At 50.1% G+C, this 22,130-nt stretch overlaps 1 protein-coding gene across 1 annotated transcript in view; it reads left to right on the top strand.

The window, feature by feature from the left end:
* mst1 (macrophage stimulating 1) overlaps positions 1-14,903 on the top strand; it is a 113,885-nt gene extending 98,982 nt beyond the window's left edge. The window contains exons 14-18 of the mRNA XM_067999009.1: positions 5,265-5,342; positions 6,096-6,242; positions 8,746-8,852; positions 13,242-13,381; positions 14,070-14,903. Coding sequence (XP_067855110.1) covers positions 5,265-5,342; positions 6,096-6,242; positions 8,746-8,852; positions 13,242-13,381; positions 14,070-14,228 — 631 coding nt within the window. The 3' untranslated portion in view covers positions 14,229-14,903. The remainder of the gene's footprint in view (positions 1-5,264; positions 5,343-6,095; positions 6,243-8,745; positions 8,853-13,241; positions 13,382-14,069) is intronic.
* Positions 14,904-22,130: the final 7,227 nt, after the last annotated feature.

The raw sequence follows: 22,130 nt of genomic DNA, 5'->3' as shown, positions 1-22,130 counted from the left end.
TGACGTGTGCGCTCTTGCATCTAGGCTCGTGCTTTGTCCAGTTGCTACCTCAGTGTCAGGAGCACAAGAACTGACCAGCTGCTGTGTGTGAATAAGAGCCTCCTGGGGTTGAGATGGCGCTCACCTCCTGGTCGATGAGCTCTGTGACTAGCTAGCTGCAAGTTGTGCCACTTCCTGGCATGTCAGGCTTTCCGGTACCTGCGCCGCCATTGGAGGGGGGGCTGGTGGGAGGGTCCAGATGTGTCGTCATCGTGAGAAAACAGCAGCACCGCCCATGCCTATTGCAGCCATGGCCCTGGCTGCCGGGCACTGTTTCACCTCGGGCACTGATTGTGGTGGGAGGAGCAGTGACGGTGCTGGGCACTGATTGTGGTGGGAGGAGCAGTAATGGTGCTGGGCACTGATTGTGGTGGGAGGAGCAGTAATGGTGCTGGGCACTGATTGTGGTGAGAGGAGCAGTAATGGTGCTGGGCACTGATTGTGGTGAGAGGAGCAGTAATGGTGCTGGGCACTGATTGTGGTGAGAGGAGCAGTAATGGTGCTGGGCACTGATTGTGGTGAGAGGAGCAGTAATGGTGCCAATGAGATGAGTGAAGCCCTACCCTGTAGTTCTTTCTACCCAATCTCTAAGCTAGTCCAAGCTGGAAGATATTGCTTGTCCCACACTGGAACCCCAGGTCTCTATTACAGTATCTGTTGGAGAAGCACTGACTTCCCGTAATGCCTCTACCAAGGGGAGCTTTTCTGCATATCTCCCTGTGAAACTTCATGCAAGACTGCACATATGCATTTATCGGATTTCTCCACCCGGGCCGACTGCACCAATGCCTGACGTTCAGAAAACATCCTTTTAAAACAAGGGCCCCTGAGGTCCAGATCTCCAGAATCATCAGCCATGGCTCAGCCATAAGCTGTCGTCCTCCTCCTCATCTTCCTTTGCCTCCAGCACCAGCTGCCACTCGCCTGTGCTGTGCGTCTCACTCAGAGCACAGCCTTTGTAGCTCACTGTCTAAACCCCTCAGGATGGATGTATCTGAGCTGGCGAATGGGAGGGATCAAGTGAATGGTAGCATGTGCTGGTGTGCCTGGTTGCAGTTGGGCTTGCTATACTTTAAAAAAAAAATTAATTGTCGGGATGTTGGTGTCGCTGACAAGGCCGGCATTTATTGCCCATCCCTAGTTGCCCTTGAGAACATAAGAACGTAAGAAATAGGAGCAGGAGTAGTCCATCCGCCCCCTAGCCTGCTCCACCATTCAACAAGATCATTGAAGAAATTCCTCCTCATCTCAGTCCTAAATGGCCTACCCTTTATTCTGAGACTGTGACCCCTGGTTCTAGATTCCCCAGCCAGGGGGAACATCCTCCCTGCATCTACCCTGTCGAGCCCTGTAAGAATTTTGTAAGTTTCAATGAGATCACCTCTCATTCTTCTAAACTCTAGAGAATACAGGCCTAGTCTACTCAATCTCTCCTCACACGACAATCCCGCCATCCCAGGAATCAGTCTGGTGAACCTTTGTTGCACTCCCTCTAAGGCAAGTAAATCCTTTCTTAAGTAAGGAGACCAAAATTGAGAAGGTGGTGGTGGGCCTTCTCCTTGAACTGCTACAGTCTGTGTGGTGAAGGTGCTCCCACAGTACTGTCAGGTGGGGAGTTCCAGGGTATGGACCTAGCGGCGATGATGGAACGGGCAACATATGTCCAAGTTTGGATGGCGTGTCACTTGGAGGGGAACTTGGAGGTGATGCTGTTCCCATGCACCTACTGCCCTTGTCCTTCCAGGTGATCTAGCCCACGTTTGGGAGGTGGCACATCTGGAGAAAGAAAAGAGGAAGAGCAATTTTCACATATAGCTTGCAGTAGGAGTTTCATGGTAAAGATTTTCAGTGTACGCTTTCTCGCCAATAGTAAATGAGGGAATAGGATGAGGAGGAAGAACAGCAGAAAGTTATCAAGAACTCTACTTCCCCATCTCCAACACCTGCTATGGTTTCCTTCCCAGAATTTGTAGGGTTTCCATCTCAGGTGGAGTTGGAGGATGAATGTTCAGGGGGTCCTCCGTTCCCCTCTTTGCCAACCAGAGTAGGTGAAACGTTTCAATTAACAAGATGAGCTGCAGGAAGGGGGAATGGGACTGAGTGGATAGCTCGTTCAGAGAGTCGGCACAGGTGTAATGGGCGAACAGCTTCCTTCTGTGCTGTAACATTTCCAGATTTTGATTCAGTGAGTCTGAGCAAGAATAATGAGGATGAGCAACTCCGAAGGTGAATCTCCATGGCCTTGCTTTGGGAATGTGGGCTCCGATATTCTTCCCCTTAATGGCCGGGCACAGGACCAGCGGAATGAATTGGAAGCTCACTCCGTTCATCCCTTGTGGCCTGAGAAGCCAATGGAAAAAAGCAGCCAGAAGGCCCTCAGGCTCGAACATTCACTTGGTCCCTCAAAAGCAAAGTGGTTCTCTTCACCTTGCTGCCCAGGCACCCTCAGACTTCTGATGTGAAGGCGGCCAACCCAAGGTCCAGTGTCAGTGCACCACTGGAAGTGGGTGCCTTTGGTTGTTGTGGGGAGGAGATTGGGGCTGGAAAGGACAGGAAAGTCCTCTCCCACTTCACTTACATTTCATTTCCGTACCTGCATCTGTTGCCGGCTTAGTTTGTGCTTTGCCCCATTGTGGAAGCCCTTGGAAATTCCAGGACAATGTGAAGGGGAAAGAAGCCCAGCATAATGGGCCTTTGCTCCCTTTCCCTCTCCGTAGCGCCTGGGAAGTGAGCGTTTCCCAGATATCACAGAAAGGAATATTGGGGCTGCGGTGTTTTAATACCGAAGCATTTCCTAAGGGGCGTTGTGGGGGGGGGGAGGTCTCTTTAAATCCAGGCACATGTTTAAACACACTGGGTTTGTCCTTTTTAGTAATAATGGGGCTGAAATTGGTATTTGCCAGCAGCACGAGATGGGCTGATAGCGAATCGGCCACCCTGTTTACACCATGCTGATTTTCTTTTCCATTGACGTCATTGAAGAAAATTCGACTCCATGTAAATAGGGCCAATTTCACATTATGGCATAGCCCAAATCACCGTCAACACCTTCCCTACATTACAACAGTGACTACACTTCAAAAGTACATCACTGGGGCATCATGAGGTCAGGAAAGGTGCTATATAAATGCAAGTCCTTTCTTTCTTTGAATTTCAGGATGTGTCTGGACTCCTTTTCCTGCTTTAAATGTGCCATCAGAGAACTCGCACCCCCTCCTGGAATAAGCATAGAGTATCGGTGACTGGTCTGCTGAAGAAGCGTTCAGTCACGGTTCAGAGTTTGTTGCAGGGCCCTGATTGTTAATCCAGTTTTTTGGTGGGTGAATACGGCCCATGAATAGAGATGTGTGCAGCTTGAAGTTCAAAACTAACTCACTGGCTCGACCGGACGATCTACACATTTGGGGGAAAACACAACCCCACATGACTAATAATAGTTGCAAACCAGTTAGACGGGCAGCTATACCCAGCTTGTAAACAGTTGGTGTATTGAGCCAAGTCGGGCTGTCCTGGAGCCTCTGTACAGGCTCTTTGCTGCGATGTTGCTGTCTCCATTCTGCGTGTTGCCTCTCTCCGCTGCCTCTCTCCTGTATTTGGAGAGCAGGGAATGGTGGGCACCGTGTGACGTCCTGAAGCAGTGACTTCCACAGTGATGGGTTCCTGCAGGGCTGGTACCAATCTGTGACCAAGCAGAACTTCTCCAGGTTCATCTAAACAACTCCTTTCCAGGCACTTACGACGCAGTCACACTCCACTAATTTGGTGATTGTAAAAAACCAAAACCACTTCACACCGACATTAATCTTGGAGTGTAAATCCAGTGTGAAGGGTGAACGGCTCCTAAATGAAGCGGAGTGAGATTGACTCCTCTCGGAGTGAGATTGACTCCTCTCGGAGTGAGATTGCCTCCTCTCGGAGTGAGATTGCCTCCTCTCGGAGTGAGATTGACTCCTCTCGGAGTGAGATTGACTCCTCTCGGAGTGAGATTGCCTCCTCTCGGAGTGAGATTGCCTCCTCTCGGAGTGAGATTGCCTCCTCTCGGAGTGAGATTGACTCCTCTCGGAGTGAGATTGACTCCTCTCGGAGTGAGTTTGCCTCCTCTCGGAGTGAGATTGCCTCCTCTCGGAGTGAGTTTGCCTCCTCTCGGAGTGAGATTGCCTCCTCTCGGAGTGAGATTGCCTCCTCTCGGAGTGAGATTGCCTCCTCTCGGAGTGAGTTTGCCTCCTCTCGGAGTGAGATTGACTCCTCTCGGAGTGAGATTGCCTCCTCCTCACCCTGTTTCATTTCAGTGCCCGATTGGGCCCTGATTTCAGATTCAGGCTGCATTCACACTAGAAAAGAAATGATTTGCATTTATACTGCATCTTTCATGTCCTCAGGACATCCCAAAATGCCCAGGGACAAAAGAACCAGAGGGGAGATGAGGAGAATTGTTTTACGCAGCGAGTTGTGATGATCTGGAATGTGCTGCCTGAAAGGGCGGTGGAAACAGATTCAATAATAACTTTCATAAGGGAATTGGATAAATACTTGAAGGGGAGCAATTTGCAGGGCTATGGGGAAATAGCTCTTTCAAAAAGTCAGCACAGGCATGATGGGCCGAATAGCCTCCTTCTGTGCTGTACCAGTCTGTGAAATGCCTCAAAGTCAACGGATAACTTTGGAACTGCAGTCACTGTTGTTTCATAGACGATATCGCTTCACATTGACGCCAAAGTTGTAGTATGCATCCCTTGTCCTTCTCCATTGGCTTAAATTTTGTTTGAGCACATCCATGGGAGCAACTCAACCCAATTATCTGAGGATTGCAGAATCCATGTTCTCCCTGATTGATGTGTGGGGCATTAAAAAATGTGTTTTTTCATTTTGTTTGAACATTTTTGTTTATTAGTTATAAAAATATTGGAGATGGGAGAAAAGGCTGTTTGACTGACAATCAAGAATCATCCAATCGAGTAGTGAAGAGCCTGCTCGCTTTCCAATTGGCCTGGGAAGGCGGGGCACCGTGATGATAGATGTGTCAGGTGACCAATGGCGGGAGCGTGGGGGTGGGTCAGTTGGGGGCGAGAGGTCATGTGGTGAAACCTCCAGGAACATGTCCAACCAGAGCTAACAACCTGAGTGGGGACCCTTCCAGAACATTCCTTCCCGGCCCTCTCCAGTTGATTCTGCTGATTTTCTTGAACACATTTGAGTTTTAGTGATTGATTTTACTTTCTTTTCAGGGAAGGGAAACATTTTTGTGGCGGGACCCTTGTGAGCAGGAATTGGATCATCAGCACAAAGCAGTGTTTTTCCTCCTGGTATGATTCGACTGTTTATTGCATTGAGCCCTCGTTCAATGTATTCCTAGATAGCCTTTGGTATAGGGCGTGCAATGGGCCACATGCAGTGCCGTAAAGCAGTAAACACGGGTGCTGAATTTTAAGGTTCAGTGCGTGAATGCACAACGCGGTGAAGTACTGAGCCAGACAAATCGGAAGATCGCTGGTTTGATCCTTGGTCTCGGTCAGAGTTGGGGATATGACAGACGACCAAAGTACCAGTGGTGGAGGAGGGAAGGAAAATGGCAGTGCGCAGTCTAGCCATGGCAACTGGGCGGGGCCAGGCACCCACTGCCCTCCCTCCCCGGATAGAGGTAAAATGACATTCTCCAGTAGGTACTTACAGAGGAGGAGGTGGAGTCACGACCAACCTTTCAACCAGGAACTGCTGAGGTGCCTGGGAGCCTAGAGAAGGAGAATGTATCAACTCTCTGAATCTTCAGTGAGGAGAATTATGTTTCTTCTTTTGGAGATTATGTCCTTGGTTAACAAGAAGAAGCTGAGTGAATAATGATGTAATCTACCAAAGACCGCAGCCTGATTATAGAGAAAAGGGTGGAACAGGCAATTAAATTGATTACATTTCAGGCGGTTTCAGATGGGCAGAAGGTAAGAATGAGAATATTCCCCTCTGACGAACCTGTACTGGACCCCACCCTTAGATAACAAGTCCCAATACCAGTCGTGAAACGTGAAATCAATATACTCTCCTTTTGTGTCTTTGACTTTTAGTTACGCTGATTTCAGGGGATACAAGGCCTGGATGGGAACCTTGCTCAATAATCCCAGGCCAGATGACCCGGACAAACAAGCAATCCCCATCCGAAGAGCCGTGTGTGGACCAAAGGGCTCTAACTTGATCATGTTAGAGATGGAAAGGTACCTGTGCCAAATAAAACAGGCATTTCTCATTGGCAGTTCTCCAGCTACCTTCTTGACTTATGATTTTTACAAATGTATTCATTCTTGGGATGTGGGTGTCGCTGGCAAGGCTGACCTTTATCGCCTATCCCTAGTTTAGAGTACGTGCACATCATACACAAGACTTTTAATATCAACAGCTGATGTCAGAGATGGGAAAACTTCTAGAGCCCATTGTCAAGGACAAAATTAATTCTCACTTGGAGAAGCATGGGTTAATAAGGGACGGCCAGCATGGATTTGTTGAAGGCAAATCCTGTCTGATCAACCTGATTGAGTTCTTTGATGAAATAACAGAGAGGGTTGATGAGGGTAGTGTAGTAGATGTTGTATATTTGGACTTTCAAAAGGCATTTGATGAAGTACCACATAACAGACTTATTCGGAAAATAGAAACATGGTATTAAAGGGACGGTGGTAACTTGGGTTCATAATTGGCTAAGGGATAGGAGGCAGAGAGTAATGGTGAATGGATGTTTTTCTGACTGGAGAGAAGTATGCAGTGGGGTCCCCCAGGGATTGGTATTAGGACCATTGCTTTTCTTGTTATTTATAAATGACCTGGACTTGGGTATAGGGAGTACAATTTCTAAGTTTGTGGATGATACAAAACTTGACAACATGTTAAATAGTGAGCAGGATTGTAGCAGACTTCAGGAGGATATAGACAGATTGGTGAAATGGCAAACATATGGCAGATGCAATTTAATGCGGATTAGTGTGAAGTGATGCACTTTGGGAGGAACAACATGGAGAGGCAGTATAATCTAAATGGGACAATGTGTATCATCAGTGCACTGCGTTCAAACTGACTGACTCCCCAGGGACCGATGGATCTGTGCTGGTATTTGCCAACGTCAGATGGTCCCAGGACACCACCTCCTGCCTTACCTCAAAAAACAGAAAGAGGGGAACTGTTAGGCCTCCATCCTCAGGACAGCTTATTAGACAGCCAGCTTCACCGAACAACCGCTGCAGAGCTGCTAACGTCTGCAAGCTTGCGTCTCGGTGATTAGAGTGGGGTGTGAAGCTATGATCAGTGTAGTACAGCTCCTGAGCTGGGATCATGTCTCCTACTTCCTCATCTCCTGCCCCCACCTGTCCATGAATTGGAGAGTCCGCTGCTCCTCGAATTGAGGGGTCCGATTGGGCAGTGTTACTGACCCCTCCTCCTGTCACGTGCTGCCTTCTCCCGCTGAAAACATTGATTATCTGACAGTGGCTATTTTGTACTTTAAAAAAAAATTCATTCATGGGATGTGGGCGTCGCTGGCGAGGCCGGCATTTATTGCCCATCCCTAATTGCCCTTGAGAAGGCGGTGGTGAGCCGCCTTCTTGAACCGCTGCAGTCCGTGTGGTGAAGGTTCTCCCACAGTGCTATTAGGAAGGGATTTCCAGGATTTTGACCCAGCGACGATGAAGGAACGGCGATATATTTCCAAGTCGGGATGGTGTGTGACTTGGAGGGGAACGTGCAGGTGGTGTTGTTCCCATGTACCTGCTGCCCTTGTCCTTCTAGGTGGTAGAGGTCGCGGGTTTGGGAGGTGCTGTCGAAGAAGCCTTGGCGAGTTGCTGCAGTGCATCCTGTGGATGGCATACACTGCAGCCACTGTGCGCCGGTGGTGAAGGGAGTGAATGTTTAGGGTGGTGGATGGGGTGCCAATCAAGCGGGCTGCTTTGTCCTGGATGGTGTCGAGCTTCTTGAGTATTGCTGGAGCTGCACTCATCCGGGCAAGTGGACAGTATTCCATCACACTCCTGACTTGTGCCTTGTAGATGGTGGAAAGGCTTTGCGGAGTCAGGGGGTGAGTCACTCGCCGCAGAATACCCAGCCTCTGACCTGCTCTTGTAGCCACAGTATTTATATGGCTGGTCCAGTTGAGTCTCTGGTCAATGGTGACCCCCAGGATGTTGATGGTGGGGGATTCGGCGATGGTAATGCCGTTGAATGTCAAGGGGAGGTGGTTAGACTCTCTCGTGTTGGAGATGGTCATTGCCTGGCACTTGTCTGGCGCGAATGTTACTTGCCACTTATGAGCCCAAGCCTGGATGTTGTCCAGGTCTTGCTGCATGCGGGCACGGACTGCTTCATTATCTGAGGGGTTGCGAATGGAACTGAACACTGTGCAATCATCAGCGAACATCCCCATTTCTGACCTTATGATGGAGGGAAGGTCATTGATGAAGCAGCTGAAGATGGTTGGGCCGAGGACACTGCCCTGAGGAACTCCTGCAGCAATGTCCTGGGGCTGAGATGATTGGCCTCCAACAACCACTACCATCTTCCTTTGTGCCTGGTATGACCTTTTATGTTCACCTGAGGGCAGATGGGGCCTCGGTTTAATGTCTCATCTGATGGACGGCACTGCAGTGTCCGCCTGGATTATGCGCTCAAGTCTCCCCATTCAGTACTGGATGCCCCGCACTGATCTTTGATGCTTTTGTATTTTCACTCTTATAGGCTGGTGACTTTGAACAACCGGGTTGCTGTGATCTGTCTACCCCCTCAGCGGTACATCGTTCCTGAAGGGACTAAATGTGAGATAGCAGGATGGGGAGAGACCAGAGGTAAGGGCTGCTTCCAGCACTCCAGCAAGAGTTCAAACTGCACTCGCATCGGTCACACGTCATTTGGAATCTTAATCGTCGTCTGAACCAGTTTGTGGTTCAAACTGCCAACCCAGCAGAACAAAAAGGATTTGCCCTGGTCCAGTTCCTGGGCTCAGATCGAGAGTAACATTTTAAAATGAACCAGTTGCTGGGGACCGTGGTTATGGACTGAAATCCCAACCAATAACTTCACCGCTCGATCGACAAACAGCGGCAGCAAAATGTCGGATGACTTGGACATGTGACACCATGCTGCACCCTCAGCACACGGGCAATGCCAACCAGCTACCCCGAACAAACTGGGGGTTCACTACAGTGCACTACTTAAAAAGTGTAGATCTGTAACATTAGGATAGACACAAGTTGCAGCTGTATTTTGCCAAAGCAGGAAATCCCACATACCACTCACCCTAATACAGCACCCAGCAGGGGACAGTGTGCCTACAATCCCGGGTGTGCCCAGCAGGGGACAGTGTGCCTACAATCCCGGGTGTGCCCAGCAGGGGACAGTGTGCCCGCAATCCCTGGTGTGCCCAGCAGGGGACAGTGTGCCTACAATCCCGGGTGTGCCCAGCAGGGGACAGTGTGCCTACAATCCCTGGTGTGCCCAGCAGGGGACAGTGCATCATAGTATGTTGCAGCACAGAAGGAGACCATTCTGCCCATCGTGCCTGTGCCGGCTCTTTGGTAGAGCTATCCAATTAGTCCCATTCCCCTGCTTTTTCCCCATAGCCGTGTAATTTTTTTTCCTTCAAGTATTTATCCAATTCCCTTTGAAAAGTTAATATTGAATCTGCTTCCTCCACCCATTCAGGCAGTGCATTCCAGATCATTACAACTCGCTGCGTAAAAATTGTTTCCTCATATCGCCTCTGGTTCTTTTGTCAATCACCTTAAATCTGTGTCCTCTGGTTACCGACCCTTCTGCCACTGGAAACAGTTTCTCAGTTACTCTATCAAAACCATTCATGATTTTGGACATCTCTATCAAATCTCCTCTTAACCTTCTCTGTTCTAAGGAGAACAACCCCAGCACATAACTCTCCTCATCCCCGATATCATTCTAGTAAATCTCTTCTGTACTCTCTCTAAAGCTTTGACATCCTTCCTAAAGTGTGGTGCCCAGAATTGAACACAATACTCCAGCTGAGGCTTAACCAGTGTTTTAGCATAACTTCCTTGCTTTTGTACTCTAAACCTCTATTAATAGAGCCCATGATCCCATATGCTTCTTTAAACCACTTTCTCGACTTGTCCTGCCACCTACAAAGATTTGTGTACATACAACCCCAGGTCTCCCTGTTCCTGCACCCCCTTTAAAATTGTACCATTTAGTTTATTTTTCCTCTCATCATTCTTCCTACCAAAATGTATCACTTCATACTTCTCTGCGTTAAATTTCATCTGGTATGTGTCTGTCCATTTTACCAGACTGTCTGTCCTTCTGAAGTCTGTTACTATCCTTCAAATTGTTTACTACATTCCTGAGTTTCGTGTCATCTGCAAACTTTGAAATTCTGCCCTGTATACCCAAGTCCAGGTCATTAATATATATCAGAAAGAGCAGTGGTCCTAATACTGACCCCTGGGGAACTCCAATGTATACTTCCCTCCAGTCTGAAAAACAACCGTTCACCACTGCTTTCTGTCCCCGAGCCCAATTTGAATCCATGTAGCCACCGTTCATTTAATCCCATGGGCTTTAATTTTATAATATTTAATAATATTATATAATATAATAGAAGTCTATTATGTGGTACTTTATCAAATGTCTTTTGAAATTCCATATACACAACATCAACCTCACTACCCTCATCAACCCTCTCCGTTACTTCATCAAAGAACTCAATCAATTAGTCAAACATGATTTTCCTTGTAACAAATCCGTGCTGACTTTCATTTATTAGCCCAGACTTTTCCAAGTGCCAATTTATTTTGTCCCAGATTACTGTCTCTAAAAGTTTCCCCACCACTGAGGTTAGGCTGACTGGCCTGTAATTGCCGGGTTTGTCCCTCTCCCCTTTTTTGAACAGGGGTAACATTTGCAATCCTGCAGTCCTCTGGCACCGTCCCCATATCTAAGGAGGATTGGAAGATTGTGACCAGAGCCTCCACAGTTTCCACCCTTACTTCCCTCAGTAACCTAGGATGTATCCCATCTGGACCGGGTAACTTTTCTACTTTGAATATTGCCAATCTTTTAAGTACCTCCTCTTTATCTATTTTGATCCTATCCAATATCACTGCTACCTCCTCTTTTACTGTTACAGTGGCAGCATCCTCTTCTCTAGTGAAGACCAATCAAAGTATTCATCTAGTGCCTCAGCCATGCCCTCTGCCTCCACAAGAAGATCTCCTTTGTTGTCCTAATTGGCCCCACCTTCCTTTGACTACCCTTTTACTGTTTAGATGTTTCTAAAAGACCTTTGGGTCCCCTTTATGTTAGCTGCTAATCTATTCTCATACTCTTTCTTTGTCCCTCTTATTCTCTTTTTTGGATCTCCTCTGTGCTTTCTGTATTCAGCTTGATTCTCTACTGTATTATGAACTTTACATTCATCATAAATCTCCTTTTTCTGTTTCATTTTAATCTCTATATCTTTAGTCATCGAGGGAGCTCTAGCTTTGGACGTCCTTCCTTTCCCCATCGTGGAATGTGCCTTCTCTGTGCCTGAGCCATCTCCTTGAAGGCCCCCATTGTTCAATTACTGTTTTGCCTACCAATTTTTGATTCCAATCCATCTGGGCAAGATCCCTTTTTACCTCACTGAATTTTTTACAATTGATTACTCCTTGCCTTTTTCCATAACTATTCTAATCTTAATGATATTATGATCACTGTTTCCCAAATGTTCCCCCACTGAAACATGCTCCATTTGCCCCATTTCATTTCCCAGAACTAGATCGAGCACTGCTTCGTTGGGCTGGAAACACACTGATCAAGAAAGTTCTCTTGTACACATTTCAGGAATTCCTCCCCCTCTTTGCCCTTTACACCGTTACTGTCCCAGTCCACAATGGCATAATTGAAGTCCCCCATTATCACTACTCTATAGTTCTTGCATCTTTCTGTAATTTGTCTGCAAATTTGCTCCTCTATCTCCTTCCCATTATTTGGTGGCCTATAGTTTATACCCAGTAGCATAATAGCTCCCCTGTTCATCTTGTATAGGTCCCTCCTGCCCCAGAACTGGTCCCAATGCCCCAGGAATCTGAAGTCTTCCCTCCTGCACCATTTCTCCAGCCAGTCTTATCTTACTGTTCCTATACTCACTAGTGCTTGGCACTGGGAGTAATCCAGAGATTACTACCTTTGAGGTCCTGCTTTTTAACGTGCTCAGTAGCTCCTGAAACACTGACTGCAGGACCTCAACCGTTTTCCTTCCAGTTCATTGGTTCCCACGTGGACCACGACTTCTGGCTGTTCCCGTTCCCCCCTCAAAATGTTCTGCACCCTCTCAGTGATGTCCTTTACCCTGGCACCAGGGAGGGAACACACGTTGGCAGCCACAGAAACACCTGTCTATTCCCTGACTATCGAATCCCCTATAACAACTACATTTCTACACTTTTGCCCCCCTGTGCAGCCGAGTCTCCCAGGGTACCATGGATTTGCTTCTGACTGCACTCCCCTGAGACGTCACCACCCTCACTGGTATTCAGCACTGAATACCGGTTTGTGAGTGCCGCACTCCCAGGGGACTCCCGCACTGCCTGCCTGCTCCTCCTAGTCTGTCTGGTGTACCCGCACCCCATGTCACCCTAGCAGGGGACAGTGTACCCACACTGTCTGGTAACCCAGTGAGATGTGTAATGGGATCCAATGAGAGTGAACCACCTGGTATAGGTGAATAGTTGGGCTGTCCGGTGTGTGCAGGGCATTAGGAGAAGAGACGTTGTATTGTCTGTCAGGCCAGAAATAAAAAGAGTGATGGTCCAGATCTTTAATGGAACCTTCCTGGGTATTACCTGTGGGTTATCAGATCAGAGCCCGAAGTGCCGACCCCCCCCCCCCCACGGCCCGTAGCACCGCCCCCCCCCCCCCCACGGCCCGTAGTGCCGACCCCCCACGGCCCGTAGCGCCGACCCCCCCTCCCCCACGGCCCGAAGTGCCGACCCCCCACGGCCCGAAGTGCCGACCCCCCACGGCCCGTAGCGCCATCTCCTAGAAAGAAGAAAGATTTGCATTAATTTAGCAACTTTCACGACCTCAGGACGTCCCAAAGTGCTTTCCAACCCATGAAGTACTTTTGAAGTGTAGTCACTGTTGTAATGTAGGAAACTCATCTCATTCCATCTCTTGTTGCATCTCTCTGTCTGCACTAATTGCTTCCTGTTGATATTTAGGCACAGGCAACGATGACGTGCTGAAGATCCTGGCGATGCCAGTGATGAGTAACGACGAGTGCAATCAGTACTACAGGGGCCGTGTGATCGACACGGAGATCTGCGCTGGGACTGTCGAACGGGGAGCTGGAGCGTGTGAGGTAAGATACAAGGACCGAAACGAACCGGGCAGCAGCTCATGAGGAACGGGTGTGGTCAGCACAGAGTGTGGGAGCTGAGCCGGGCCATAGCCCAGAGAGGAGGTATCCGAGTTTGCGATGGTGTGTAAGGGTTTTACCAATAAGTCAGCAGTTAGTTGCCATTCTCATCCAGAGACCTGTTGTGGGAAATGGAGATCCCATACTGAGGCAGCAGGAGACACTCTTTACTTGGGTTTGGGATATTTTGTCAGCAGAGTTAGGAGGTTGCACCCTAGTGCCGATTGAAAGGACAGTATGGAGGGAGCTTCATTCCGTGTTCACCCTGCCCAACACCTGAACCAGGAGTGCTTGGTGGGACCTGTAAAAGAGGCACTGTCACCCGAACTACACACATCTGGAAATGTTTGTTGCTGACTCTGCAGCATTTCTCTACCGACTCGCGGAGCCAGTGAGAGGCACCAGCCTGCAGAGTGGGTGAGAGAGAAGGTAACAGTGAGCAGCGTGAGAGGGACAGGATTTTGATTAAACCAGGGTTTGGGGTTGAGAAAACCCTTCTCCAAACGGGGACTGAGAGGAGCGTTCAATGTTCAGAAAGCCCTTTCCCCTAACGGGATGGGGTGCAGGGGGCTGTACCCGTTACTAAACTTGTGTTCCCATGAAACCTAAAGCAGTTTCTCGTGTCTTTCAGCGGGATTACGGTGGGCCCCTCGCTTGCTTCACCCATGATTGCTGGGTGCTGGAGGGAGTCATTATTCCCGGCCGAGGCTGCGGGCGGCAGGGTCAGCCTGGAATCTTCGTCCGAGTCTCAATGTACGTGGACTGGATAAAAAAAGTCATGGAACTCTAACCATAAGGATCACAGCTCATGCTTTCAAAGGCAGACTTAAAGATCAGCACCCACAATGACAGCAATATGGCTGGCCTCACTGCCCAGCACTGGTTAGGATGCAACTTCAATTTTATGTGGCTGTCAAAATAATCACCTTGAACCGTTTTGCAGTTTAAAACTGGAACGCAGTTTAATGTTCAAACCTCATTATCTGTGGGTGGCTTTGCTATTCAATTAAGTTATATGGGATGCTTATTTAATTAAATTACAGATTTTCAATCAGCTCTGCTTTGCGAATTAGACATTAATGTAAAGATTTTGAACAGCTGATCTTTTGATAGATCATTGAGGCGTGCTGCCTAGACCAGCTCTCTGGTGTGTTTTTTGGTACATTTATCATTATTAGGAATTGCTGACATTTAATTCCACTGTCCTTTTACAGTTTAACCCCTGTGCCTCCTCACATATAACCACACAGTACAGTCAGTGATAGCAAAGGTCACGTCCCTGGGAGTGAAATACTGGGGCAATTGTGATTTATTAAGTTGTATTTAAAGTCAAGCTTCAGAACATCTGTGAAACTTATTCTTAAACCTCATTATCAAACAATGCCATGAATGAAATGATGAAATGATATAGTTTTTATTTGTACACAAGAAAGAGACGACCAACTAACTCTTAAATAAACATCGAAAAATGTTTCATTTCTCAGTTATTTGAATAGCCTCGAGATAAATAACTGGCTTTGCGTAAATGTATTAATTGAGACGGTGAGTAAACATTGGATCCTCATGCCTGTTCCACACTGAAATAACAAGCACATCACCCTTCGACCATTCACTCCCAGTCCCACTGACTCATCCCGAAACCCCCACACCCAAAGGGAACAACAGAATAACTTTTACACCTGATAGCAACGGGATTTACAACAAACTTTTGCCAAAGTTCCAACGTTGGAGTGGGAGAAAGGCCCAAGGAAACTCTGCCCCCTCCTCCCCCACCCCGCTCACTACTGTTGGTGAGAGTGATGGGCAAAGACCTGACCTATCCCAATGGGCCTGTTCATCCCAATAATCAGGGTCATTGTGACTGACCACAGTTCCACTGTTTTCACACAGGGATTTGACGGGGTTTTTTTCACCGGTAACGGTGAGCGGGGGGGGGGGGGGGGTGAATCGCCGGGTGCCCGGTGCCCAGCTCCCCCGGTAACGGTGAGCAGGGGGCGGTGAATCGCCGGATGCCCAGCTCCCCCGGTAACGGTGAGCAGGGGGCGGTGAATCGCCGGATGCCCAGCTCCCCCGGTAACGGTGAGCAGGGGGCGGTGAATCGCCGGATGCCCAGCTCCCCCGGTAACGGTGAGCAGGGGGCGGTGAATCGCCCGGTGCCCAGCTCCCCCGGTAACGGTGAGTAGGGGGCGGTGAATCGCCCGGTGCCCAGCTCCCCCGGTAACGGTGAGCAGGGGGCGGTGAATCGCCCGGTGCCCAGCTCCCCCGGTAACGGTGAGCAGGGGGCGGTGAATCGCCCGGTGCCCAGCTCCCCCGGTAACGGTGAGTAGGGAGCGGTGAATCGCCCGGTGCCCAGCTCCCCCGGTAACGGTGAGTAGGGAGCGGTGAATCGCCCGGTGCCCAGCTCCCCCGGTAACGGTGAGCAGGGGGCGGTGAATCGCCCGGTGCCCAGCTCCCCCGGTAACGGTGAGTAGGGGGCGGTGAATCGCCCGGTGCCCAGCTCCCCCGGTAACGGTGAGTAGGGGGCGGTGAATCGCCGGATGCCCAGCTCCCCCGGTAACGGTGAGTAGGGAGCGGTGAATCGCCCGGTGCCCAGCTCCCCCGGTAACGGTGAGTAGGGAGCGGTGAATCGCCCGGTGCCCAGCTCCCCCGGTAACGGTGAGCAGAGGGCGGTGAATCGCCCGGTGCCCAGCTCCCCCGGTAACGGTGAGTAGGGGGCGGTGAATCGCCGGATGCCCAGCTCCCCCGGTAACGGTGAGTAGGGGGCGGTGAATCGCCTGGTGCCCAGCTCCCCCGGTAACGGTGAGTAGGGGGCGGTGAATCGCCCGGTGCCCAGCTCCCCCGGTAACGGTGAGTAGGGGACGGTGAATCGCCCCGTGCCGGGTGCCCAGCTCCCCCGGTAAAGGTGAGCAGGGGGCGGTGAATCGCCCGGTGCCCAGCTCCCCCGGTAACGGTGAGTAGGGGACGGTGAATCGCCCCGTGCCGTTTGCCCAGCTCCCCCGGTAACGGCGAGTAGGGGATGGTGAATCGCCCCGTGCCGGGTGCCCAGCTCCCCCGGTAACGGTGAGCAGGGGGCGGTGAATCGCCCGGTGCCCAGCTCCCCCGGTAACGGCGAGTAGGGGATGGTGAATCGCCCCGTGCCGGGTGCCCAGCTCCCCCGGTAACGGTGAGCAGGGGGCAGTGAATCGCCCGGTGCCCAGCTCCCCCGGTAACGGCGAGTAGGGGAACATAGGAACAGGAGTAGGCCATTCAGCCCCTCGAGCCTGTTCCACATTCAATGAGATCATGGCTGATCTGTATCCTAACTCCATCCACCCACCTTGGTTCCATATCCCATAATACCCTTGGCTAGCAAAAATCCATCGATCTCAGATTGAACATTATTAATTGAGCGAGAATCTACTGCTTCTTGTGGGAGAGACTTCCACACTTCTACCATCCTTTGTGTGAAGAAGAGTTTCCTAACTTCTCTCCTGAATGGCCTGGCTCTAATTTTAATGTTACATCCCCTTGTCCCTCACCAGCGGAAAAAGTTTCTCTCCATCTATCCCATCAATTCCTTTCAAAATCCTAAAAACCTCAATCAAATCATCCCTTAACCTTCTATATCCCAGGGAATACAAGTCTAGTTTATGTAATCTCGCCTCATGATTTAACCCTTGGAGCCCTGGTAATATTCTGGTGACTCTGCGCTGCACTCCTTCCAAGGCCAATATATCCTTTCCAAGGTGCGGTGCCCAGAACTGTATACAGTACTCCAGATGTGGTCTAACATGGGCTTCGTATAGCTGTAATAAAACCTCCTCCCCTTTATATTCTCACCCTCTAGATATAAAGGCTAACATTCCATTAGCCTCTTTGATTATTTTTTGTACCTGACCACTACATTTTAGTGACCTGTTTACATGGACTCCTAAATCTCTTTGGACTTCCACTGTTTCTAGCTTTTCACCATTTAAAAAATACTCGTATCTATCCTTTTTTGGTCCAAAATGGATGACCTCACGCTTACCTGTGTTGAAACCCATCTGCCACAGTGTTGCCCACTCACTTAATCTATCAATGCCTCTTTGTAATTTTATGCTCCTGTCCACATTACTTACTATGCCACCGATCTTTCTGTCATCGGAAAACTTGGATATATGGCTCTCTCTTGTGTTATCTAAGTCATTAATAAATATAGTGAATAGTTGAGGCCCCAGCACAAATCCGTGTGGGACACCACTAGTCACTTCCTTCCAATTCGAATACATACCCATTCTCCCTACTCTCTGTCTCCTACCGCCAAACCAATCTCCCAACCAGGTCAATAAGTTGCCTTCGATACCATGGGGTTTAATTTTCGCTAACAGTCTCTTATGTGGAACTTTATTGAATGCCTTCTGGAATTCCATATAATCTACATCCATAGACATTCCCTCGTCTACTACTTTAGTTATTTCCAATTAGGAATGTTAGACATGACCTACCCTTTACAAATCCATGTTGGCTCTCTCCAATCAGCTCAAATTTCTCTAAGTGCTCAGTCACACTTTCCTTAATTAGAGATTCCAATAACTTCCCCACGACAGGTGTTAGGCTAACGAGTAAACGCCTGCTGCCATTTTTACAGAGGTGTGTCTGTGTCCTGCTCTCGAGAGTCGGGACAGCTCATTATAATAATTAAATCTCCCACGGTGCAGTTAGGAGCCTGATTTAAATTTAACGCTGGCTGGCTGAGTTTTCCCAGGGCTCAGGAAACTCGACAGTTCAATGGAGACGGGAGATGGCTGATCCAGCAGGTAAGTGCTTTTTATAGCTCTCCTTGTGGGCCCGGAGGTGCAGGAGTGTTCCCCCCGGTCCCTCAAGGAAACCTTCTGCTGATCGCGGACACACCTCGCTGCCGCGATCAGCCGACCCTGGCTGCGGCCTTCTACCGCAGGCTTTCCCGCCCTGCAGCCGGCCAGCCTCTCAATCTGTCCGGCTGCCGGGAGGGAAACGGAATAATAAAAAAGGTAATGAGGTCCTGCCGTTAAATTTGGGAGGATCTCCGCCTCCCTGGGGTTTCCGGGTTTCACCCCTTAAATACGCTCCCTCCCCACCTCCCGGTAAATATCGAGGCCAAACAGTAGCCGTTTAAATCAGCAGTAAGCTGATTTATTTGAGATATTATATATTATACTTGTTAATTTGACAGGTTTATGGAGTCGGGGAAATTTAAAGCCCCCCCCCATCTAAAGTCAACTCCATTTCAATCCGATCTCCCTCCATCACTTATATTGTGTGAAATTCTTCAGCATATTTACTCCAGCAATTTAATTAAGTCTTTGAATCTACTCATTCCTTCAGCAACTAGTGCACCAATTGGCTGCTGCGTTTCCCTATATTACAACAGTGACTGCACTTCAAAAATAACTCATTGGCTGTAAAGCGCTTTGGGACATCCTGGAGGATCTGAAAGGCGCTATATAAATGCAGGTTTGTTCTTTCATGAATTAAGCGAAATACAACAAGTCACCAGTAGATGTCCCCAGAGGCTGCCGATTGCTCCAGGACCTCACTCACTCCTTTATTGTCACTCGTCAATCCCAAATACTGAAACTCCGAGGCTTCACTGTGGGGGAAACAGAGGTCAGGAAATTGGGACCAAACGCCCTCTCCCCCACCGCTCACACACCCACAGTGGCCACTTATACAAGGCACCCATCTTACGTTTAAGATAACTGGCAAAAAGAACCAGAGGGAAGATGAGGAGAATTTTTTTTACGCAGCGAGTTGCTTTGATCGGGAATGCGCTGCCTGAAAGGGCGGAGGAAGAGATTCAATAATAACTTTCAAAAGGGAATTGGATAAATACTGGAAAAGGAAACATTTGCAGGGCCATGGGGAAAGAGCAGGGGAATTGGACTAATTGGATAGCTCGACCAAAGAGCCGGCACAGGCATGATGGGCTGAACGGCCTTCGTTGCCATGGGCAGCACTGGGAGCAACACCAGAGGTCGATTGCAGGTGATTCTATTCTACGATTCTGTGTCCGATGAGCTGTGAACGGCATTTTGCAGTGAAGAACAAGGCCCGTCACTTCCAGGAACCTTAAAAATGATGGTTATTGGTCTTGTGCTGAATGTTATTTGTTTCTGGTGATATTTGCCCCCGACACACACCTCGCCTTTAATGGGCACGTGACTAGACCACTGCTGACATTCGGTTCTGGGGGGAGCATTGAAAGTAGCACTGGAGGCAATACTGGAGACAGCACTGGGGGCAATACTGGAGGCAGCACTGGAAGCAGCACTGGAAGCAGCACTGGAGGCAACACTGGAGGCAGCACTGGAAGCAGCACAGGGGTCAACACTGGAGGCAACACTGGAGGCAGCACTGGGGGCAGCACTGGAAGCAGCACTGGAAGCAGCACAGGGGGCAGCACTGGAGGCAACACTGGGGCAGCACTGGAAGCAGCACAGGGGACAGCACTGGAGGCAACACTGGAGGCAACACTGGAAGCAGCACAGGGGGCAACACTGGAGGCAACACTGGAGGCAACATTGGGGCAGCACTGGGGGCAACACTGGAAGCAGCATTGGGGCAGCATTGGGGGCAGTACTCAGTGTAGCACTGTGGGCAATACTGGGAGCATGAATGGTGGCAGCACAGGAAGCAGCACTGGGGGGTGGCACTGGAGCAACACTGGGGGCAGCACTGGAGCAACACTGGGGGCAACACTGGGGCAGCACTGGGGGCAACACTGGGGCAGCACTGGAGGCAACACTGGGGCACGCTGGCACTCACTCTCCTGGCAACAGAGGAAAGTAAGAAGAAAGAGAGTGCCGGTACCTAATCCTGTGAAATAACAGGATAGATTCATCAAACAGAAAGTGTTGAAGATTGAATTCTCCCCTCCAGCCTGAGGGGATTGGAGAGGAATTTTAGAGTATTTTTTCCCTTATTAGCCCTGGGTTTATCTGTTTTTTTGCCTCTCCCAAGAGATTACATGGCTGCGGGGGCGGAGGGGGGGAGGGTCTGTGGGGTGGAGGGAGAGGGTCTGTGGGGGTGGGGAGGGGGAGGGTCTGTGGGGTGGGGGAGGGGGAGGGTCCATGGGGGTGGGGGGGAGGGTCTTTGGGGGTGGGTGTGAGGGGAGGGTCTGTGGGGGTGGGTGTGAGGGGGAGGGTCTGTGGGGTGGGGAGGGGGAGGGTCTGTGGGGGTGGGGAGGGGGAGGGTCAGTGGGGGTGGGTGTGAGGGGGAGGGTCAGTGGGGGTGGGTGTGAGGGGGAGGGTCTGTGGGGGTGGGTGTGAGGGGGAGGGTCTGTGGGGGTGGGGAGGGGGAGGGTCTGTGGGGGTGGGGGAGGGTCTGTGGGGGTGGGGAGGGGGAGGGTCTGTGGGGGTGGGGGAGGGTCTGTGGGGGTGGGTGTGAGGGGGAGGGTCTGTGGGGGTGGGGAGGGGGAGGGTCTGTGGGCATGGGGCGGGGGCGGGTCTGTGGGGGTGGGGGGGAGGGTCTGTGGGGGTGGGGGAGGGGGAGGGTCTGTGGGGGTGGGGGGGAGGGGGGTCTGTGGGGGTGGGGGAGGGGGAGGGTCTGTGGGGGTGGGGGGGAGGGGGGTCTGTGGGGGTGGGGGGGAGGGTCTGTGGGGGTGGGTGTGAGGGGAGGGTCTGTGGGGGTGGGTGTGAGGGGGGGGAGGTTCGGGGGAGGGGAGAAATGTTTAGCCACGATGCTCCGATGGTCAGGCCTGATAAACCAGCTGGTCTTTCCCTGCCCATTAATTTCGTCTGTTGGCATTAAACGTTGAGGAAGTGGGTGGAGACCCCTGGTGTTCAACAGGTGATTCCCACTCCATGTGTTTAATTCACACCTCGTTACTGGGGTTTAAACTGCTCCCCTCCCCCACCCTTTTATCTCCTCCTTCGCCTCACTCAACACTTGCTGTCCCAAGGGGCGGGGGTGGGGGCCAGTCACCCATTGGTACCTTAAACACTGGCGCCAGTCTTTATGTCTGAGCCTGGATAGTGAGTATTGGTGAACTATTCAACCATGGGGGACATCACAGTTTGGCCTGCTACTAACGTCACCCAGTGATCACATGCACTCACTTCACAGGAGTGGTCTGTTTTCAGGAGGGAGGGGTAATGTTGGCCGATTTTGCCCCTCTCTAGGCAAGGGGGTTGGGGGATGGGAGCACTGAAAAAAATGGGAGCGTTTGCCCCGGGGCTGAGATCAGTCAATACTCTGATCAACAAAGCTCAGTCCCACACTGCTTCTCAGCTATTCAGCCACTGGGTCTTGGATATCAAAAGCTTCCATATAACGATGTGGAGATGCCGGTGATGGACTGGGGTTGACAATTGTAAACAATTTTACAACACCAAGTTATAGTCCAGCAATTTTATTTTAAATTCACAAGCTTTCGGAGACTTCCTCCTTCCTCAGGTAAATGAGGAAGGAGGAAGTCTCCGAAAGCTTGTGAATTTAAAATAAAATTGCTCCATATAACGAGTGTGTTGAAGTCACAATAACCTTTCCCCTTTAACACCTCAACAGATGTGGTAACAAAACGGGTGTTTTTCAAATTCAGAACAATTTTTTAAACATCGGCCTGCACCTGTATTTACTTCAGTGCATCAAAACACCTCAAATTACACAAGAATTCCTCTTCAGTGAGATCAGTGTGTCTTGTTTCCCACTCCGGTGAAAGGCAGGATCCTGCTCCATCATGTCCCATCTGTGA

Source organism: Heptranchias perlo, chromosome 17 (assembly GCF_035084215.1).
Source record: "Heptranchias perlo isolate sHepPer1 chromosome 17, sHepPer1.hap1, whole genome shotgun sequence".
Lineage (NCBI taxonomy): Eukaryota > Metazoa > Chordata > Chondrichthyes > Hexanchiformes > Hexanchidae > Heptranchias > Heptranchias perlo.
The sequence above is the reverse complement of the archived record's forward strand: the minus strand, read 5'-3'. Positions and strand labels throughout refer to the sequence as shown.